The sequence below is a fragment of the Rhinoraja longicauda genome, unplaced genomic scaffold (assembly GCF_053455715.1).
Source record: "Rhinoraja longicauda isolate Sanriku21f unplaced genomic scaffold, sRhiLon1.1 Scf000045, whole genome shotgun sequence".
Taxonomy (NCBI): domain Eukaryota; kingdom Metazoa; phylum Chordata; class Chondrichthyes; order Rajiformes; family Arhynchobatidae; genus Rhinoraja; species Rhinoraja longicauda.
This window is the reverse complement of record NW_027601263.1, coordinates 624,456-638,824: the sequence shown is the minus strand read 5'-3', so window position 1 is coordinate 638,824 and position 14,369 is coordinate 624,456. Positions and strand designations below refer to the sequence as shown.

General features: G+C 47.9%; 1 protein-coding gene and 1 pseudogene across 2 annotated transcripts in view; one reads left to right on the top strand and one right to left on the bottom strand.

Moving 5' to 3' along the window:
• LOC144612479 (flavin-containing monooxygenase 5-like) overlaps positions 1-14,369 on the top strand; it is a 109,125-nt pseudogene that overhangs the window by 28,121 nt on the left and 66,635 nt on the right. The gene's annotated exons all lie outside the window — the stretch shown is intronic.
• LOC144612480 (uncharacterized) lies at positions 4,293-9,720 on the bottom strand. Its single transcript, XM_078432063.1, has 5 exons — positions 9,667-9,720; positions 6,612-6,720; positions 6,088-6,123; positions 5,129-5,428; positions 4,293-4,354 (listed from the first exon to the last, which is right to left on the bottom strand). Exons 2-5 carry the CDS (start codon positions 6,640-6,642, stop codon positions 4,293-4,295), a joined length of 429 nt encoding a protein of 142 aa, XP_078288189.1. The 5' UTR covers positions 6,643-6,720; positions 9,667-9,720.

Below are 14,369 nucleotides of genomic sequence, written 5' to 3'. Positions count from 1 at the left end.
ACCACCCTATCCACATGAGATTCCACCTTCAGGAACAATGCACAGTTATTCCCAGATCCCTCTGTTCCACTGCATTCCTCAATTCCCTACCATTTACCCTGTACGTCCTATTTTGATTTGTCCTACCAAAATGCAGCACCTCACACTTATCAGCATTAAACTCCATCTGCCATCTTTCAGCCCACCCTTCCAAAAGGCCCAAGTCTCTCTGTAGACTTTGAAAATCTACCTCACTATCAACTACTCCACCTATCTTAGTATCATCTGCATATTTACTAATCCAATTTGCCACACCATCATCCAGATCATTAAAGTAAATGACAAACAACAGTGGACCCAACACAGATCCTTGGGGCACTCACTAGACACTGGCCTCCAACCTGACATACAATTGTCAACCATTACCCTCTGGTATCTCCCATTCAGCCATTGTTGAATCCATCTTGCAACCTCACTATTAATACCCAACGATTTAACCTTCTTAATCAACCTTCCATGTGGAACCTTGTCAAATGCCTTACTGAAGTCCATATAGACAACATCCACAGCCTTGCCCTTATCAATTTCCCTGGTAACCTCTTCAAAAAATTCAAGAAGATTAGTCAAACATGACCTTCCAGGCACAAATCCATGTTGACTGTTTCTAATCAGGCCTTGATTATCCAAATAATTATATATATTGTCCCTAAGTATCTTTTCCATTAATTTTCCCACCACAGACGTCAAACTAATAGGTCTATAATTGCTAGGTTTACTTTTAGAACCTTTTTTTAAACAAAGGCACAACATGCGCAATGCGCCAATCTTCCGGCACCATCCCTGTTTCTAATGACGTTTGAAATATTTCCGTCATAGCCCTGCTATTTCTGCACTAACTTCCCTCAATGTCCTAGGGAATATCCTATCAGGACCTGGAGACTTATCCACTTTTATATTCTTCAAAAGTGTCCGTACCTCCTCTTCTTTAATCCTCCTAATTTCCATCACTACTCTACTTGTTTCGCTTACCTCACATAATTCAATATCCTTCTCCTCGGTAAATACCGAAGAAAATAAATTGTTTAATATCTCCCCCATTTCTTCCGGCTCAGCACATAGCTGTCCACTCTGACTCTCTAATGGACCAATTTTATCCCTCACTATCCTTTTGCTATTGACATATCTGTAGAACCCCTTGGGGTTTACTTTTACATTACTTGCCAAAGCAGCCTCATATCTTTTTTTCGCTTTTCTAATTTCCTTTTTAATATTCCTTCTCTCTCTTTCTCTCTCTCTCCTTTCTGCTCTCCCCCCTTCTCTTGCTCTCTCTCTCTCTCTCCCTCCTATCTCTCTCTCTCTTTACCCGCCTCACTCTCTACTCTCTCCTCTCTCTCTCTCTCTCTCTCCTCTCTCTCTCTCTCTCTCTCTCTCTCTCTCTCTCTCTCTCTCTCTCTCTCTCTCTCTCTCTCTCTCTCTCTCCTCTCTCTCTCTCTCTCTCTCTCTCTCTCTCTCTCTCTCTTCTCTCTCTCTCTCTCTCCTCTCTCTCTCTCTCTCTCTCTCTCTCTCTCTCTCTCTCTCTCTCTTCTCCTCTCCTCTCTCTCTCTCTTCTCTCTCTCTCTCTCTCTCTCTCTCTCTCTCTCTCTCTCTCTCTCTGCTGCATCTCACATTCGAGTCACCACAATAATGACCAAACCTCCAACTGTGACATTGACAGTTCTCACTGACGGTGGAGTTGTAAAGATGTCCATCTCTCTTGAGCTGATACCAACATCTATACGACCCTGCGTTCGAGGAGTTTGCGTTGCTTAGAACAAAGGATGTTCGGAATCCCCTCTCGAAAGATCGCTCCATATTTCCTCCCAAATTCTCCAGGTAAAAGAACATTTCATAATAGAATCGTGGGGCCAAACAATCGATTATCAATGTTTCCCCGTAAACGAAAATTGGTGGAGTTCGGGGAATTAAAATAGTTGGCCGGATAGGCAAAGCTTGAATAAAACAGAAATAAGTTTTTATGTAAATGTGTGTAAAAGTCATAGAACATAGAAAATAGGTGCAGGAAGGGGACATTTAGCCAGCACTGCTATTCATTGTGATCGTGGTTGATCGTCCCCAATCAGTCACCTGTGCCTGCCTTCTCCCCATATCCCATGATTCCGCTAGCTCCTAGAGCTCTATATAACTCTATTTTAAATTCATCCAGTGAATTGGCCTCCACTGCCTTCTGAGGCAGAAAATTCCACAGATTTACAACTCTCTGGGCGAAAAAGTTCCTTCTCACCTCCGTTTGGAATGGCCTCCCCTTTATTCTAAGTCTGTGGACCCTGATTCTGGACTCCCCCTACATTGGGAACATTTTCCCTGCATTTAGCCAGTCCTTTTAGAATTTAATAGGAGATCCCCTCTCATCCTTCTAAACTCCATAGAATACAAGCCCACTCTTTCAATCTTTCGTCATATGACAGTCCCGCCATCCCGGGGATTAACCTCGTGAAGCTATGCTGTACTGCCTCAATAGCAAGGATGTTCTTCCTCGAATTAGACCAAAGCTGCACACAGTACTCCAGATGTGATCTTACCAGGGCCCTGTACAACTGCAGAAGGACCTCTTTGCTCCTATACTCAAATCCTCAAATAAGTTCAGTTTGGTTTAGTTTAGTTTAATTTAGTTTATTATTGCCATGTGTACCGAGGTGCAGTGTAAATATTTTTTTGTTGCGTTCTCTCCAGTCAGCGGAACGACCAGATATGATTACAGTCGAGCCGTCCACAGTGTACAGATACAGGATAAAGGGAATACCGTTTAGTGCAAGGTAAAGTCCGATCTAGGATAGTCCAAGAGGTAGTTCATGACCGCTCTCTAGTTGGTGTGAGGACGGCTCAGTTGCCCGATAACAGCTGGGAAGAAACTGTCCCTGAATCTGGAGTGTGCGTTTTCACACTTCTGTACCTCTAGCCCGATTGGAGTGGGTGACCGAGGTGAGACTGGTCCTTGATTATGCTGCTGGGCTTGCTGAGGCAGCGTGAGGTGTAGATGGAGTCGATAGAAGAGAGGTTGCATTGAGCCTTAGAGTCATAGTCACTTTCAGGAAAATGTGTATCTGCGCTCCTCGATCCCTCTGCGCCACAATACTCCCTGTTTACCTGTGACGCCACTTTCAGGGAACGATGTACCTGCCCTCCTAGGTCCCTCTACTCTACAACACTCCCCAGAGGCCTGAGGTGGACTGTTGTAAGGTCTATGATACTCACGTGAACAGTTGACCACGGCCTGTTGTCTTGTGTTCCAGTAGTCTCTATGGCGCGGATGTGTGAGATAGCAGTCCCAGAGAGATCGCTCTTCACCCTGACATACCGCTGTGGTCAACCAGACCTTCCCGTCCCCCACTCCGGAATGCTGCCAGGACTCGGCAAATCCGCAGCTCACGTGGTGGCAAAGGACGCCCACCGTTGGCAAATCCCAATTGGCGTTGACCACGCTCCCCCATTGGCCGTGGAAGAAGACCTGCACCGTGCCCGAGCACGGGTCGGGCCCGCCTGCTAACCGCACCTTGGCATCCTCTGGAGAAAGGGAGAAAGGTGGTGGGATGGAAAGATGGTGGAAAGATGGAGGGATACAGAGATGGGGAGATGGTGGGGTTGAGGGATGGAAAGATGGAGGGAAAGAGAGATGGGGACGTGGTGAGATGGTGGAAAGATGGAGGGATGTGAGATAGAGAAGATTGGTGTTGTGGGATGGCAATATGCCGGAAATATGCAGGGATAGAGAGATGGGGAGATGGCTGGGATGGTGGAATGGAAAGATGGAGGGATAGTGAGGTAGGGAGATGGTTGGTATGGTGGGATGGAAAGATGGTGCAAAAATGGGGAGATAGAGAAATAGAGGATGGTTGGGATGGTGGAATGGAAAGATATTGGGAACATGCAGGGATAGAGAGACGGGGAGGTGGTTGGGATGGTGGGATGGAAATATGGTGGAAAAATGCAAGGGTAGCGAGATGGTTGGAATGGATGGATGGATGGAGAGAAGGTGAAAAGATAGAGGGAAAGAGAGATGGGGAGATGGTAGAGCGGTTAGAAGATGGAGAAATGGAGAAATGTTGAGATGTACCTCCTACCTATCACTACCTCCACCAAGTCGCTTACTGCCGATATGTACGTTCGACCAAAGGCCAGTATTTCATATCGACAGGAGAATTTCCCGGTGTTGTCCCGGTCGGTGTTTGCAATCTTGAAGATGGCAGAAGAATGTCTCCTTTCCACTAGCCAAGGTCTGACATATTTCCTTTGGCCGTTCTTGTACAGAGTGAAGATCATGTACTGGAAATGACTGTGAGGGCAGGTTCAAGTTGTATGCTTGGCTTCAAGGGTTGGTCTGTGAAGAGAAATTCCAATTTACGAGGATGTTGCCAACACTCGAGGGGCCTGAGCTACAGGGAGAGGTTGGGGCAGGCTGGGACTGTGTTCATTGGAGCGCAGGACGATGAGGGCTGATCTTATAGAAGTGTACAAAAACACGAGACAAAGAGATCGGGTAGATGCACAGAGTCTCTATGCCAGAGTAGGGGAATCGAGGGCCAGAGCACATAGGTTTAAGGTGAAGGGTCTTTTACCCAGAGTTGGGTCATTTAGGGGATGTGCACAGTTCCCTGAAATTGACGTCAAATGGAGACAGGGAGTGCTGCAGAGCAGAGAAATCTAGGAGCGCAGGTACATGATTCCCTGAAAATGGCGTCACAGGTAGACAGGGAGTGCTGTACAGCAGAGGGATTCAAAAAGCGCAGGTACACAGTCCCTGAAAGTGGCGTCACAGGTAGACAGGGAGTGTTGCGGAGCAGAGAGATCTAAGAGCGCAGGTAAACAGTTCCCCTGAAAGTGGCGTCACAGGTAGACAGTGAGTGTTGTGGGGCAGAGGGATCTAGGGGCGCAGGTATGAAGTCCCCTGAAATAGGAAAGTCTTTTACCCAGAGTAGTGGAATCGAAAAGCAGAGGACAGAGGTTTACCAGGAACTTGAGGGGCAACGTTTCCACACAGAGGGTAGTGGATGTATGGAACGAGCGGCCGGAGGATGTAGTTGGCCGGTGTGGGCAAGTTGAGCTGAAGGAAAGGCCTGTTTCCACGCTGTGATTCTAAAAAGAATGGACTCACCTACAATGGTGATCTTCAGGGTAGAAATTGGTGAATTGTATCGAACGCCATCTCGTAGGATGTGATACTGGCATTGATAATCGCCACTCTGGCCAACGGTGGCATTGGAGATCAGGAAAGTCGCACTTGAACTGAGGCTTGGAGCCTGCTTAGATACTTCAAAATCGACCGCACGGCTTCTCAGGCTGAAGTTTGCCCCAATGTAAATCGATCGTGTAGAACAGCGGATTGAGATGTCCTCTCCTTCTAAAAACATCCGTGAACTTCTGGGAGTTGAGATTAGCGGCTTCTCGTGAAGATCTAGAATATTTACAAAGCGTTGTGGAATCATAGAGCCATATATCTCATAGAAACATCTAAAATTATATATAAAAGGAGTAAAGAGGTCTTCCTGCAGTTGTACAGGGCCCCAAACTCTCCCTGTAACTCAGACCCCTCAAGTCCTGGCAATATCCTCGTAAATCTTCTCTGCACCCTTTCCAGCTTGACGATATCTTTCCTATAACCGGTGCCCAGATCTGAACACAATACTCTAAATGTGGCCTCCCCAACGTCTTATACAATCTATATTTCCCTCCTAACCCCATTCTCCTGCCTCTCCGTAACCCCTGACACCCGTACTAATCAAAAATCTATCTCTACCTTAAAAATATCTACTGACTTGGCCTCCACAGCCGTCTGTGACAACGAATCCCGCAGATTCACTACCCTCTAGCTAAAGAAATTCCACCTCATCTCCTTCCCAAAGGAACGTACTTTAATTCTGAGGCTGTGCCCTCTGGTCTTAGAATCGCCCACTTGTGGAAACATCCTCTCCACATCCACTCTATCCAGGCCTTTCACTATTCGGTGAAGTTTCAATAAGGTCCTCCTCCCTCATTGTCTCGAGACCAGGAAACATCCTCATAAATACTGCTAATTAATACAATCTTCAGCCTCTATGCAAGAAACATACTTACCACTAAACCCCAGAATCAAATGAATTGTTGCCAAAACTGTAAAACAAAAGAAAAGAAATACTCTTTACAATTCCAGAGTTATAACAATATTATTGGTGAGATTTTTATCGCCCGTTCACACACGAGTTTAGTTTAGAGGTACAGCGCGGAAACTGGCCCTTCGGCCCACCGAGTTCGCGCCAACCAGCGATCGACTGTTTGCACACTAGTCCAGTTTGGAGACCCAGAGTGGAAACATGCCCTTCCCCACCGAGTCCGCGCCAACATGCAATCGCCCGTTCACATACTCGTTTATTGAGATATACGGAGCGGCAGCAGGCCCTTCGTCCCAACGAGTCCGCGCCGACCAGCGATCACGACATGGTGCCCAGAACTACACACAATTCTCTAAATGCAGGTTCATGTATCGCCTTTCCACTGACTGGAGAGTACGCAACGAAAAAGCTTTTCACTGTACTTTGGTGCACGTGACAATAACAAACAAACTTAATGCCGATTTACACGTTAAATCTGCTTTCACTTACAGGTTACAAAAAGCAGCCCAGGATTCACCATCTTCTGCCTTGTTAGTTCTTCAAGTGTTAACTGTAAACTCGGATTCGAAGTTCAGGAATCTCTCCACAACAATCAAACCTACAACACAGAGTTTGCACATTTGAGTGTATACGTTGGGAGGTCACGTTGCAGTTGAACAAGACGTTGGTGAGGCCGCATTTAGAGTATTGTGTTCAGTTCTGGGCACCGTGTTGTAGGACAGATGTCGTCAAGCTGGAGAGGGCGAGGAGAAGATATACGCGGATGTTACCAGGACTCGATGGCCTGAGCTACAGGGAGAGGTTGGGGCAGGCTGGGACTCTATTCCTTGGAGTGCAGGAGGAAGAGGGGTGATCTTATAGAGGTGTACAAAATCACGAGAGGAATACATCGGGTTGACGCACAGAATCTCTTCCCCAGAGTAGGGGAAACGAGGACCAGAGGACATAGATTCAAGGTGTGGGTGGGGGGGGGGGAGATTTAATAGGAATATTAGGGGCAACCTTTCAAGACAGTGGGTGGAGGGTGTATGGAACGAGCTGCTGGAGGAGGTAGTTGAGACAGGGAATATCACAACACTTGGTTAAGTACAAGAATAGGACAGGTTTGGAGGGATATGGGCCAAACGCGGGCAGGCGGAACTAGTATAGATGGGGCATGTTCGCCTGTGTGGGCACGTGAGGCTAGTATAGATGGTGCATGTTGGCCGGTGTGGGCAGGTGGGAATGGTATAGATGGTGCATGTTGGCCAGTGAGGGAACGTTTGGCAGAAGGGCCTGTTTCCACACTCTATGATTCACAGGAGGTGAATTGGGTCATTCAGCCTATTTAGTCTACTCCGCCATTCGATCATGGCTGCACTATCTCTCCCTCCTAACTCCATTCTCCTGCCTTCTCCCTATAACCGCTGACACCCATACAAAACAAGAATCTATCTATCTCTGCCTTAAATATCTCCACTGACTCCTGGCCTCCACTGCCGTCTGTGGCAATGAATTCCACAGATTCACCACCCTCTGGCTAAAGAAATTCCTCCTCATCTCCTTCAGAAAGGAACGTTCTTTAATTCTGTTTAGCTTAAGAAACATTGAACTAAACTAAAGATTGACACGATGGCGCAGGGGTTGAGTTGCTGCCTCACAGCGCCAAGACCCAAGTTCGATCGTGACCACGGGTTCTGTCTGTCCTGAGTTTGCACGTTCTCCCCATGACTTGCGTGGGGTTTTTTCCGGGCGCACGAGTTTCCTCCCACACTCCAAAGACTTGCGGATTTATAGGTCAATTGGCTTCGGTAAAGACTGTAAATTGTCTTCTCATGTGTTTAGTAGTATAATGTTAGCGTGCGGGGATCGCTGTTGGCGCGGAATCGGTGGGGAAGGGACTATTTCCGCGCTGTATCTCTAAACTAAACAATTGTGTGAATGGGTGATCGCTGGTCACCACGGACTCGGTGGGCCGTATCTCGAAACCAAACGGGAAACTGCATCACAGTAAAGATCGATGAGATGTTTTTGCTTCACAGAGTAAACAGAATCAAGAAACAAAATATAGACTTTGTCTTGTTCCAACGTTGCAAGTTTATTCCCAATTTCCAATTCACTGCAACAGTCCCTTTCAAAAGTCACAGATAATGTTGTTTAACGAGATCAATAGCTTAGTTTAGTTTAGAGATACAGCGGGGAAACAGGCCCTTCGGCCCACCAAGTCTGCGCCAACCATCGATCGCCCGTTCACACGTTAGATTAGTTTACAGATAGAGCGCGGAAACAGGCCCTCTACTCGTTGACTCCTCTGCAATACAGCACTCCCTGTCTACCTGTGACACCGCTTTCAGGGAACATTGTACTTGCGCTGCGAGATCCCTCTGCTCTACAACACACCCTGTCCACCTGTGACGCTACTTTCAGGGAACTGTGCACATGCGCTCCTAGATTGCTCTGCAATACAGCACCCTCTCTACCTGTGATGCCACTTTCAGGGAACTGTGTACCTGCGCTCCTGGATCCCTCTGCTCTACAACACTCCCTGTCTACCTGTGAGGCCACTTTCAGGGAAATGTATATCTGCGGATCCTGGATCCCTCTGCTGTCGAAGATCAGGGAAAGATGTATCTTCAAGCCTTACCCCATCTTCAAAGAGTTCATAATGACCAGAGATTATCCCACCGCGAGAAAGTTCTCCCTACTTTCCCGTCTCATCACTGTGAATTGGCGGGCGACGATTTAGATTAGTTTCATTGATTGCCACGTGTACCTCCAATGTGGTAGATAGTAGTTGAAGACTGATGGCCGGCACGGTGGCGCAGCAGTAGAGTTGCTGCCTCACGGCGCCAGAGATCCGAGTTCAATCCTGACCACGGGTGCTGTCTGTCCTCAGTTTGCACGTTCTTCTCATGACCTGCGTGGGTTTTGTCCGTGTGCTCCGGTTTCCTCTCACACTCCAAAGTCGTGCGGATTTGTAGGTCAATTGGCTTCGTTAAGATTGTAAATTGTCCCCAATGTGTCTAGTATAATGTTGGTGTGCGGGGATCGCTGGTCGGTGCGCACTCGGTGGGGAAGGGCCTGTTTCCGAGCTGTATCTCTAAACTAAACTAGTGTGTGAACGAGCGATCGCTGGTCACAGCGGACTCGGTTAGGAAGGGCCTGTTTCCGCGCTGTATCTCTAAACTGAACTTGAAAGTGGGTCACAGTAAAGATCAATGAGATGTTTTTGCTTCACTGAGTAAATAGAATCATGAAACAAAATATAGACTTTGTCTTGTTCCAACGTTGCAAATGTATTCCCAATTTTCAATTCACTGCAACAGTCCTTGCCAAAAGTGACAGATAATGTTGTTTAACGAGATCAATAGCTTAGTTTTAGTGTAGAGATACAGTGGGGAATCAGGCCCTTCGGCCCACCGAGCCCGTGCCGACCAGCGATCGCCCGTCCACACATTCGTTTAGTTTAGAGATACAGCGCGGAACCAGGTCCTGCGCTCCTAGACCCCTCTGCAATACGGCACTCCCTATCTACCTGTGACGCAACTTTCAGGGAACTGTGTACCTGCGCTCCTAGATCCCTCCGCTCCACAACACTCCCTGTCCACCTGTGATGCCACATTCAGGGAAATGTATATCTGCGGATCCTGGATCCCTCTGCTGTCGAAGATCAGGGGAACATGCATTTTCAAGTTTTACCCCCATCTTCAACGAGTCCATAATGGCCACAAGCAGGTTGTTTCCAGCGTCACACGAGAGCACAACATACTTGGCCGAAATTCTGTCTGAATATTTGCACAACCTGCAAATCACAAGATTAAATCTCACCTCTCCTCCCTTTCCCGTATCATCACTGTGAATTGGCGGGCGACGATTTAGATTCGTTTAATTTATTGTCACGTGTACCGAGGTACAGCGAAAAGCTTTCTTGTTGCATGCTATCCAGTCAGCAGAAAGACTATGCAGGATTACAATCGAGCCGTCCACAGTGTACAGAGACAGGAGAAAGGGAATATCGTTACTGTGCAATGTAAAGTCCAACTAAGGATAGTCCGAGAGTCTCCAATGGGATATGGGAGGTGAGGACCGCGCTCGGGTTGGTGAGAGAACAGTTCAGTTGCCTGATAACAGCCTGGAAGAAACTGTCCCTGAATCTGGAAGTGTGCGTCTCCACACTTCTGTACCTCTTGCCCGATGGGAGAGGGGATAAGAGGGAGTGACCGGGATGAGACTGGTCCTTGATTAAATCGCTGGCCTATTTTTCTCTTCAGTTTCTCTCTCCCACTCTCTCGCCCCTCTCTCTCTCTCTCCCTACCTCTCTCTTGCCCTCTCTCTCCCCCTCTCTACCCCCTCTCTCTCTCTCTCCCCTCTTTCTCTCCCAATCTCATCCATTCTCTATCCCCTATCTCTTCCCCTCTCTCCCTGTCTCTCCATTCCTCCCTCTCCTCCTCTCTCCATTTTCTCTCCCCCTCTCTCTCCCCTCTCACCCCCTCTCTCTCACCCCTCTCTCACTCCCCCCTCTCTCTCTCCCCATTCCTCCCCCTCTCTCCCTTTCTCCCCCTCTCCCTCTTCCCCCTCACTCTTCCCACTCTCTCTCCCCCCTCTCTACCCTGTCCGAGGGTCTCCAATGAGGTAGTTAGCAGTTGAGGACTGCTGCTCGGCACGGTGGCGCAGCGGTAGAGTTGCTGTCTCAATCCTGACCACGAGTTCACTCCTGACCAGGGTTGCTGTCTATCCTGAGCTTGCACGTTCTTCTCATGACCTGCGTGGGTTTTGTCCGTGTGCTCCGGTTTCCTCCCACACTCCAAAGACGTGCGGATTTGTAGGTCAATTGGCTGCGGTTAAGATTGTAAATTGTTCCCAATGTGTCTAGTATAATGTTTGTGTGCGGGGATCGCTGGTCGGCGCGGACTCGGTGGGGAAGGGCCTGTTTCCGAGCTGCATCTCTAAACTAGACTAGTGTGTGAACGGGTGATCGCTGGTCACCGCGGACTCGGTTGGGAAGGGCCGGTTTCCGCGCTGTATCTCTAAACTGAACTGGAAAGTGGGTCACAGTAAAGATCAATGAGATGTTTTTGCTTCACTGAGTAAATAGAATCATGAAACAAAATATAGACTTTGTCTTGTTCCAACGTTGCAAATTTATTCCCAATTTTCAATTCACTGCAACAGTCCTTGCCAAAATGACAGATAATGTTGTTTAACGAGATCAATAGCTTAGTTTAGTTTAGAGATACAGTGGGGAATCGGGCCCTTCGGCCCACCGAGCCCGCGTCGACCAGCAGTCGCCCATTCACACATTCGTTTAGTTTATAGATACAGCGCGGAACCAGGCCCTGCGCTCCTAGACTCCTCTGCAATACAGCACCCCCTGTCTACCTGTGACGCCACTTTCAGAGAACTGTGTACCTGCGCTCCTAGATCCCTCTGCTCTACATATCTACCTGTGATGCCACATTCAGGGAAATGTATATCTGCGGATCCTGGATCCCTCTGCTGTCGAAGATTAGGGAAAGATGTATTTTCAAGCCTTACCCCCATCTTCATCAAGTTTGTAATGGCCAGAGATTATGCCACCGCGAGAAAGTTCTGTTCTCCGAAGAATGTGGAAGCAAGCAGGTTGTTTCCAGCGTCACAGGAGAGCACAACACACTTGGCCAAAATTCTGTCTGAATATTTGTACAACCTGCAATTCACAAGATTAAATCTCACCTCTCCCCCCTTTCCCGTCTCATCACTGTGAATTGGCGGGCGACGATTTAGATTAGTTTAATTTATTGCCACGTGTACCGAGGTGCAGCGAAAAGCTTTCTTGTTGCGTGCTATCCAGTCAGCAGAAAGACTATGCATGGTTACAATCGAGCCGTCCACAGTGTACAGATACAGGATAAAGGGAATAACGTTTAGTGCAAGGCAAAGTCCGACTAAGGATAGTCCGAGAGTCTCCAATGGGATATGGGAGCGCGCTCGGTTCAGTGACCTATTTCTCTTCAATTCCCCTCTCTCTCCCCTTCTCTCTCTTGCCCTCTCTCCCCCCACTCTCTCCCTTCTTTCTGCCCCCTCTCTTACTCCATCTCCCTCTCTCTCCCCGCTCTCACTCTTCTCCCACTCTCTCTCTCTCTCCTCTCGCCCTCACCCCCTATCCCCCCTATCTTCTCATCTCCCCCTCTTTCTCTCTCTCTCCACCCTCTCTCTCCTCCCCTCGCTCTTTCTCTCCCTCTCCCCCTCTCTATTAACTGCCCCACTCCCTCTCTCGCCTCCCTATTCCCCTATCTCTCTCTGTCTCCCTGTCCCCTTCTCTACCCTGTCCGAGGGTCTCCCATGAGGGAGATAGTATTTCAGCGCTACTGTCCGGGATGGTGGCACAGCGTTAGAGTTGCTGCCTCACGGCGCCAGAGACCCGGGTTCGATCCTGACCACGGGTGCTGTCTGTCCTCAGTTGCACGTTCTCCCGTTGACCTGCGTGGGTTTTCTCCAGGCGCTCCGGTCTTCACCCACACCCAAAAGACTTGCGGGTTTGTGGGTCAATTGGCTTCGCTAAAGATTGTAAATTGTCTCTTCGTGTGTGTAGTAGTATAGTGTTAGTGTGCGGGGATCGCTGGTCGACGCGGTCTCGGTGGGAAAGTGCCTGTTTCCGCGCTGTATCTCTAAACCAAACTGGTGTGTGAACGGGCGATCGCTGGACGGCGCGGACTCGGTGGGCCGACGGGCCTGTTTCCATCCTGTATCTCAAAACAGAACTGGAAAGTGTGTTACAGTAAAGATCGATGAGATGCTTTGCTTTACAGAGTAAAAGGAGACCCTAGCAGGGAAGAGGGTGGAACAGCAATGTCAGGTATTCCTGGAAATAATGCAGAAGTTGCAGGATCAATTTATCCCAAAGAGGAGGAAAGATTCTAAGGGGAGTAAGAGGCGCCCGTGGCTGACAAGGGAAGTCAAGTAAGGCATAAAATAAAAGAGAAGAACTATAACATAGCAAAGAAGAGTGAGAAGCCAGAGGATTGGGACTCTTTTAAAGAGCAGCAGAAGATAAATAAAAAGGCAATACGAGGAGAAAAGATGAGGTATGAGGGTAAGCTAGCCAATAATATAAAGGAGGACAGTAAAAGCTTCTTTAGATACGTGAAGAGAAAACAAATTGTTAAGGCAAATGTGGGTCCCTTGAAGACAGAAGCAGGGAAATTTATTATGGGAACAAGGAAATGACAGACGAGTTGTACCGGTACTTTGGATCTGTCTTCACTAAGGAAGATACAAAAATCTCCCAGATGTTTTAGAGATCCTAGGGTGACGCAGGAACTGAAGGAAATTCAAAATAACCAGGAAATGGTGTTGGGTAGACTGATGGGACTGAAGGCTGATAAATCCCCAGGGCCTGACGGTCTGCATCCCAGGGTACTTAAGGAGATGGCTCTAGAAATCATGAACGCATTGGTGATAATTTTCCAATGTTCTTCAGATTCAGGATCAGTTCCTGTGGATTGGAGGGTAGCTAATGTTACCCCAATTTTTCAGAAAGGATGGAGAGAGAAAACAAGAAACTATAGACCAGTTAGTCTGACGTCAGTGGTGGGGAAGATGCTGGAGTCAATTATAAAAGATGACATTGCGGTGCATTTGGATAGCAGTAACAGGATCATTCCGAGCCAGGATGGATTTACGATGGGGAAATCATGCTTGACTACTCTTTGGGAATTTTTTGAGGATGTAACTAGGAAAATGGACAGGGGAGAGCCGGTGAATGTAGTGTACCTTGACTTTCAGAAAGCCTTCGACAAGGTCCCACATAGGAGATTAGGGGGGGGGGAAATTAGAGCACATCGTATTGGAGGTAGGGTACTGACATGATAGAAAATTGGTTGGCAGACAGAAAGCAAAGAGTGGGGATAAATGGGTCCCTTTCAGAATGCCAGGCAGTGATTATTGGGTACCGCAAGGCTCGGTGCTGGGACCGCAGCATACAATATACATTAATGACTTGGATGAATGGATTAAAAGTACCATTAGATAAATTGCAGATGATACAAAGCTGGCTGGAAGTGTGAACTGTGAGGAAGATGCTAAGGTTGCAGGGTGACTTGGACAGGTTGTGTGAGTGGGCGGATGCATGGCAGATGCAGTTTAATGTGGATATTCGTGGGGTTATCCAGTTTGGTGGTAAGAATAGGGAGGCAGATTATTATCTGAATGGTGTCAAGTTAGGAAAAGGGGACGTACAACGAGATCTGAGTGTCCGAGTGCATCAGTCACTAAAAGGAAACATGCAGG

Excerpts from the sequence above, each read along its gene's own strand:
- LOC144612480 (XM_078432063.1), bottom strand. The coding sequence starts at position 6,642 with ATGGTGAATCCTGGGCTGCTTTTTGTAACCT. Across the intron at positions 6,124-6,611 it reads TGGGCTGCTTTTTGTAACCT|TTTTGGCAACAATTCATTTG; the intron begins GTAAGTGAAAGC and ends TTTGTTTTACAG. Across the intron at positions 5,429-6,087 it reads TTTGATTCTGGGGTTTAGTG|ATCTTCACGAGAAGCCGCTA; the intron begins GTAAGTATGTTT and ends TAAATATTCTAG.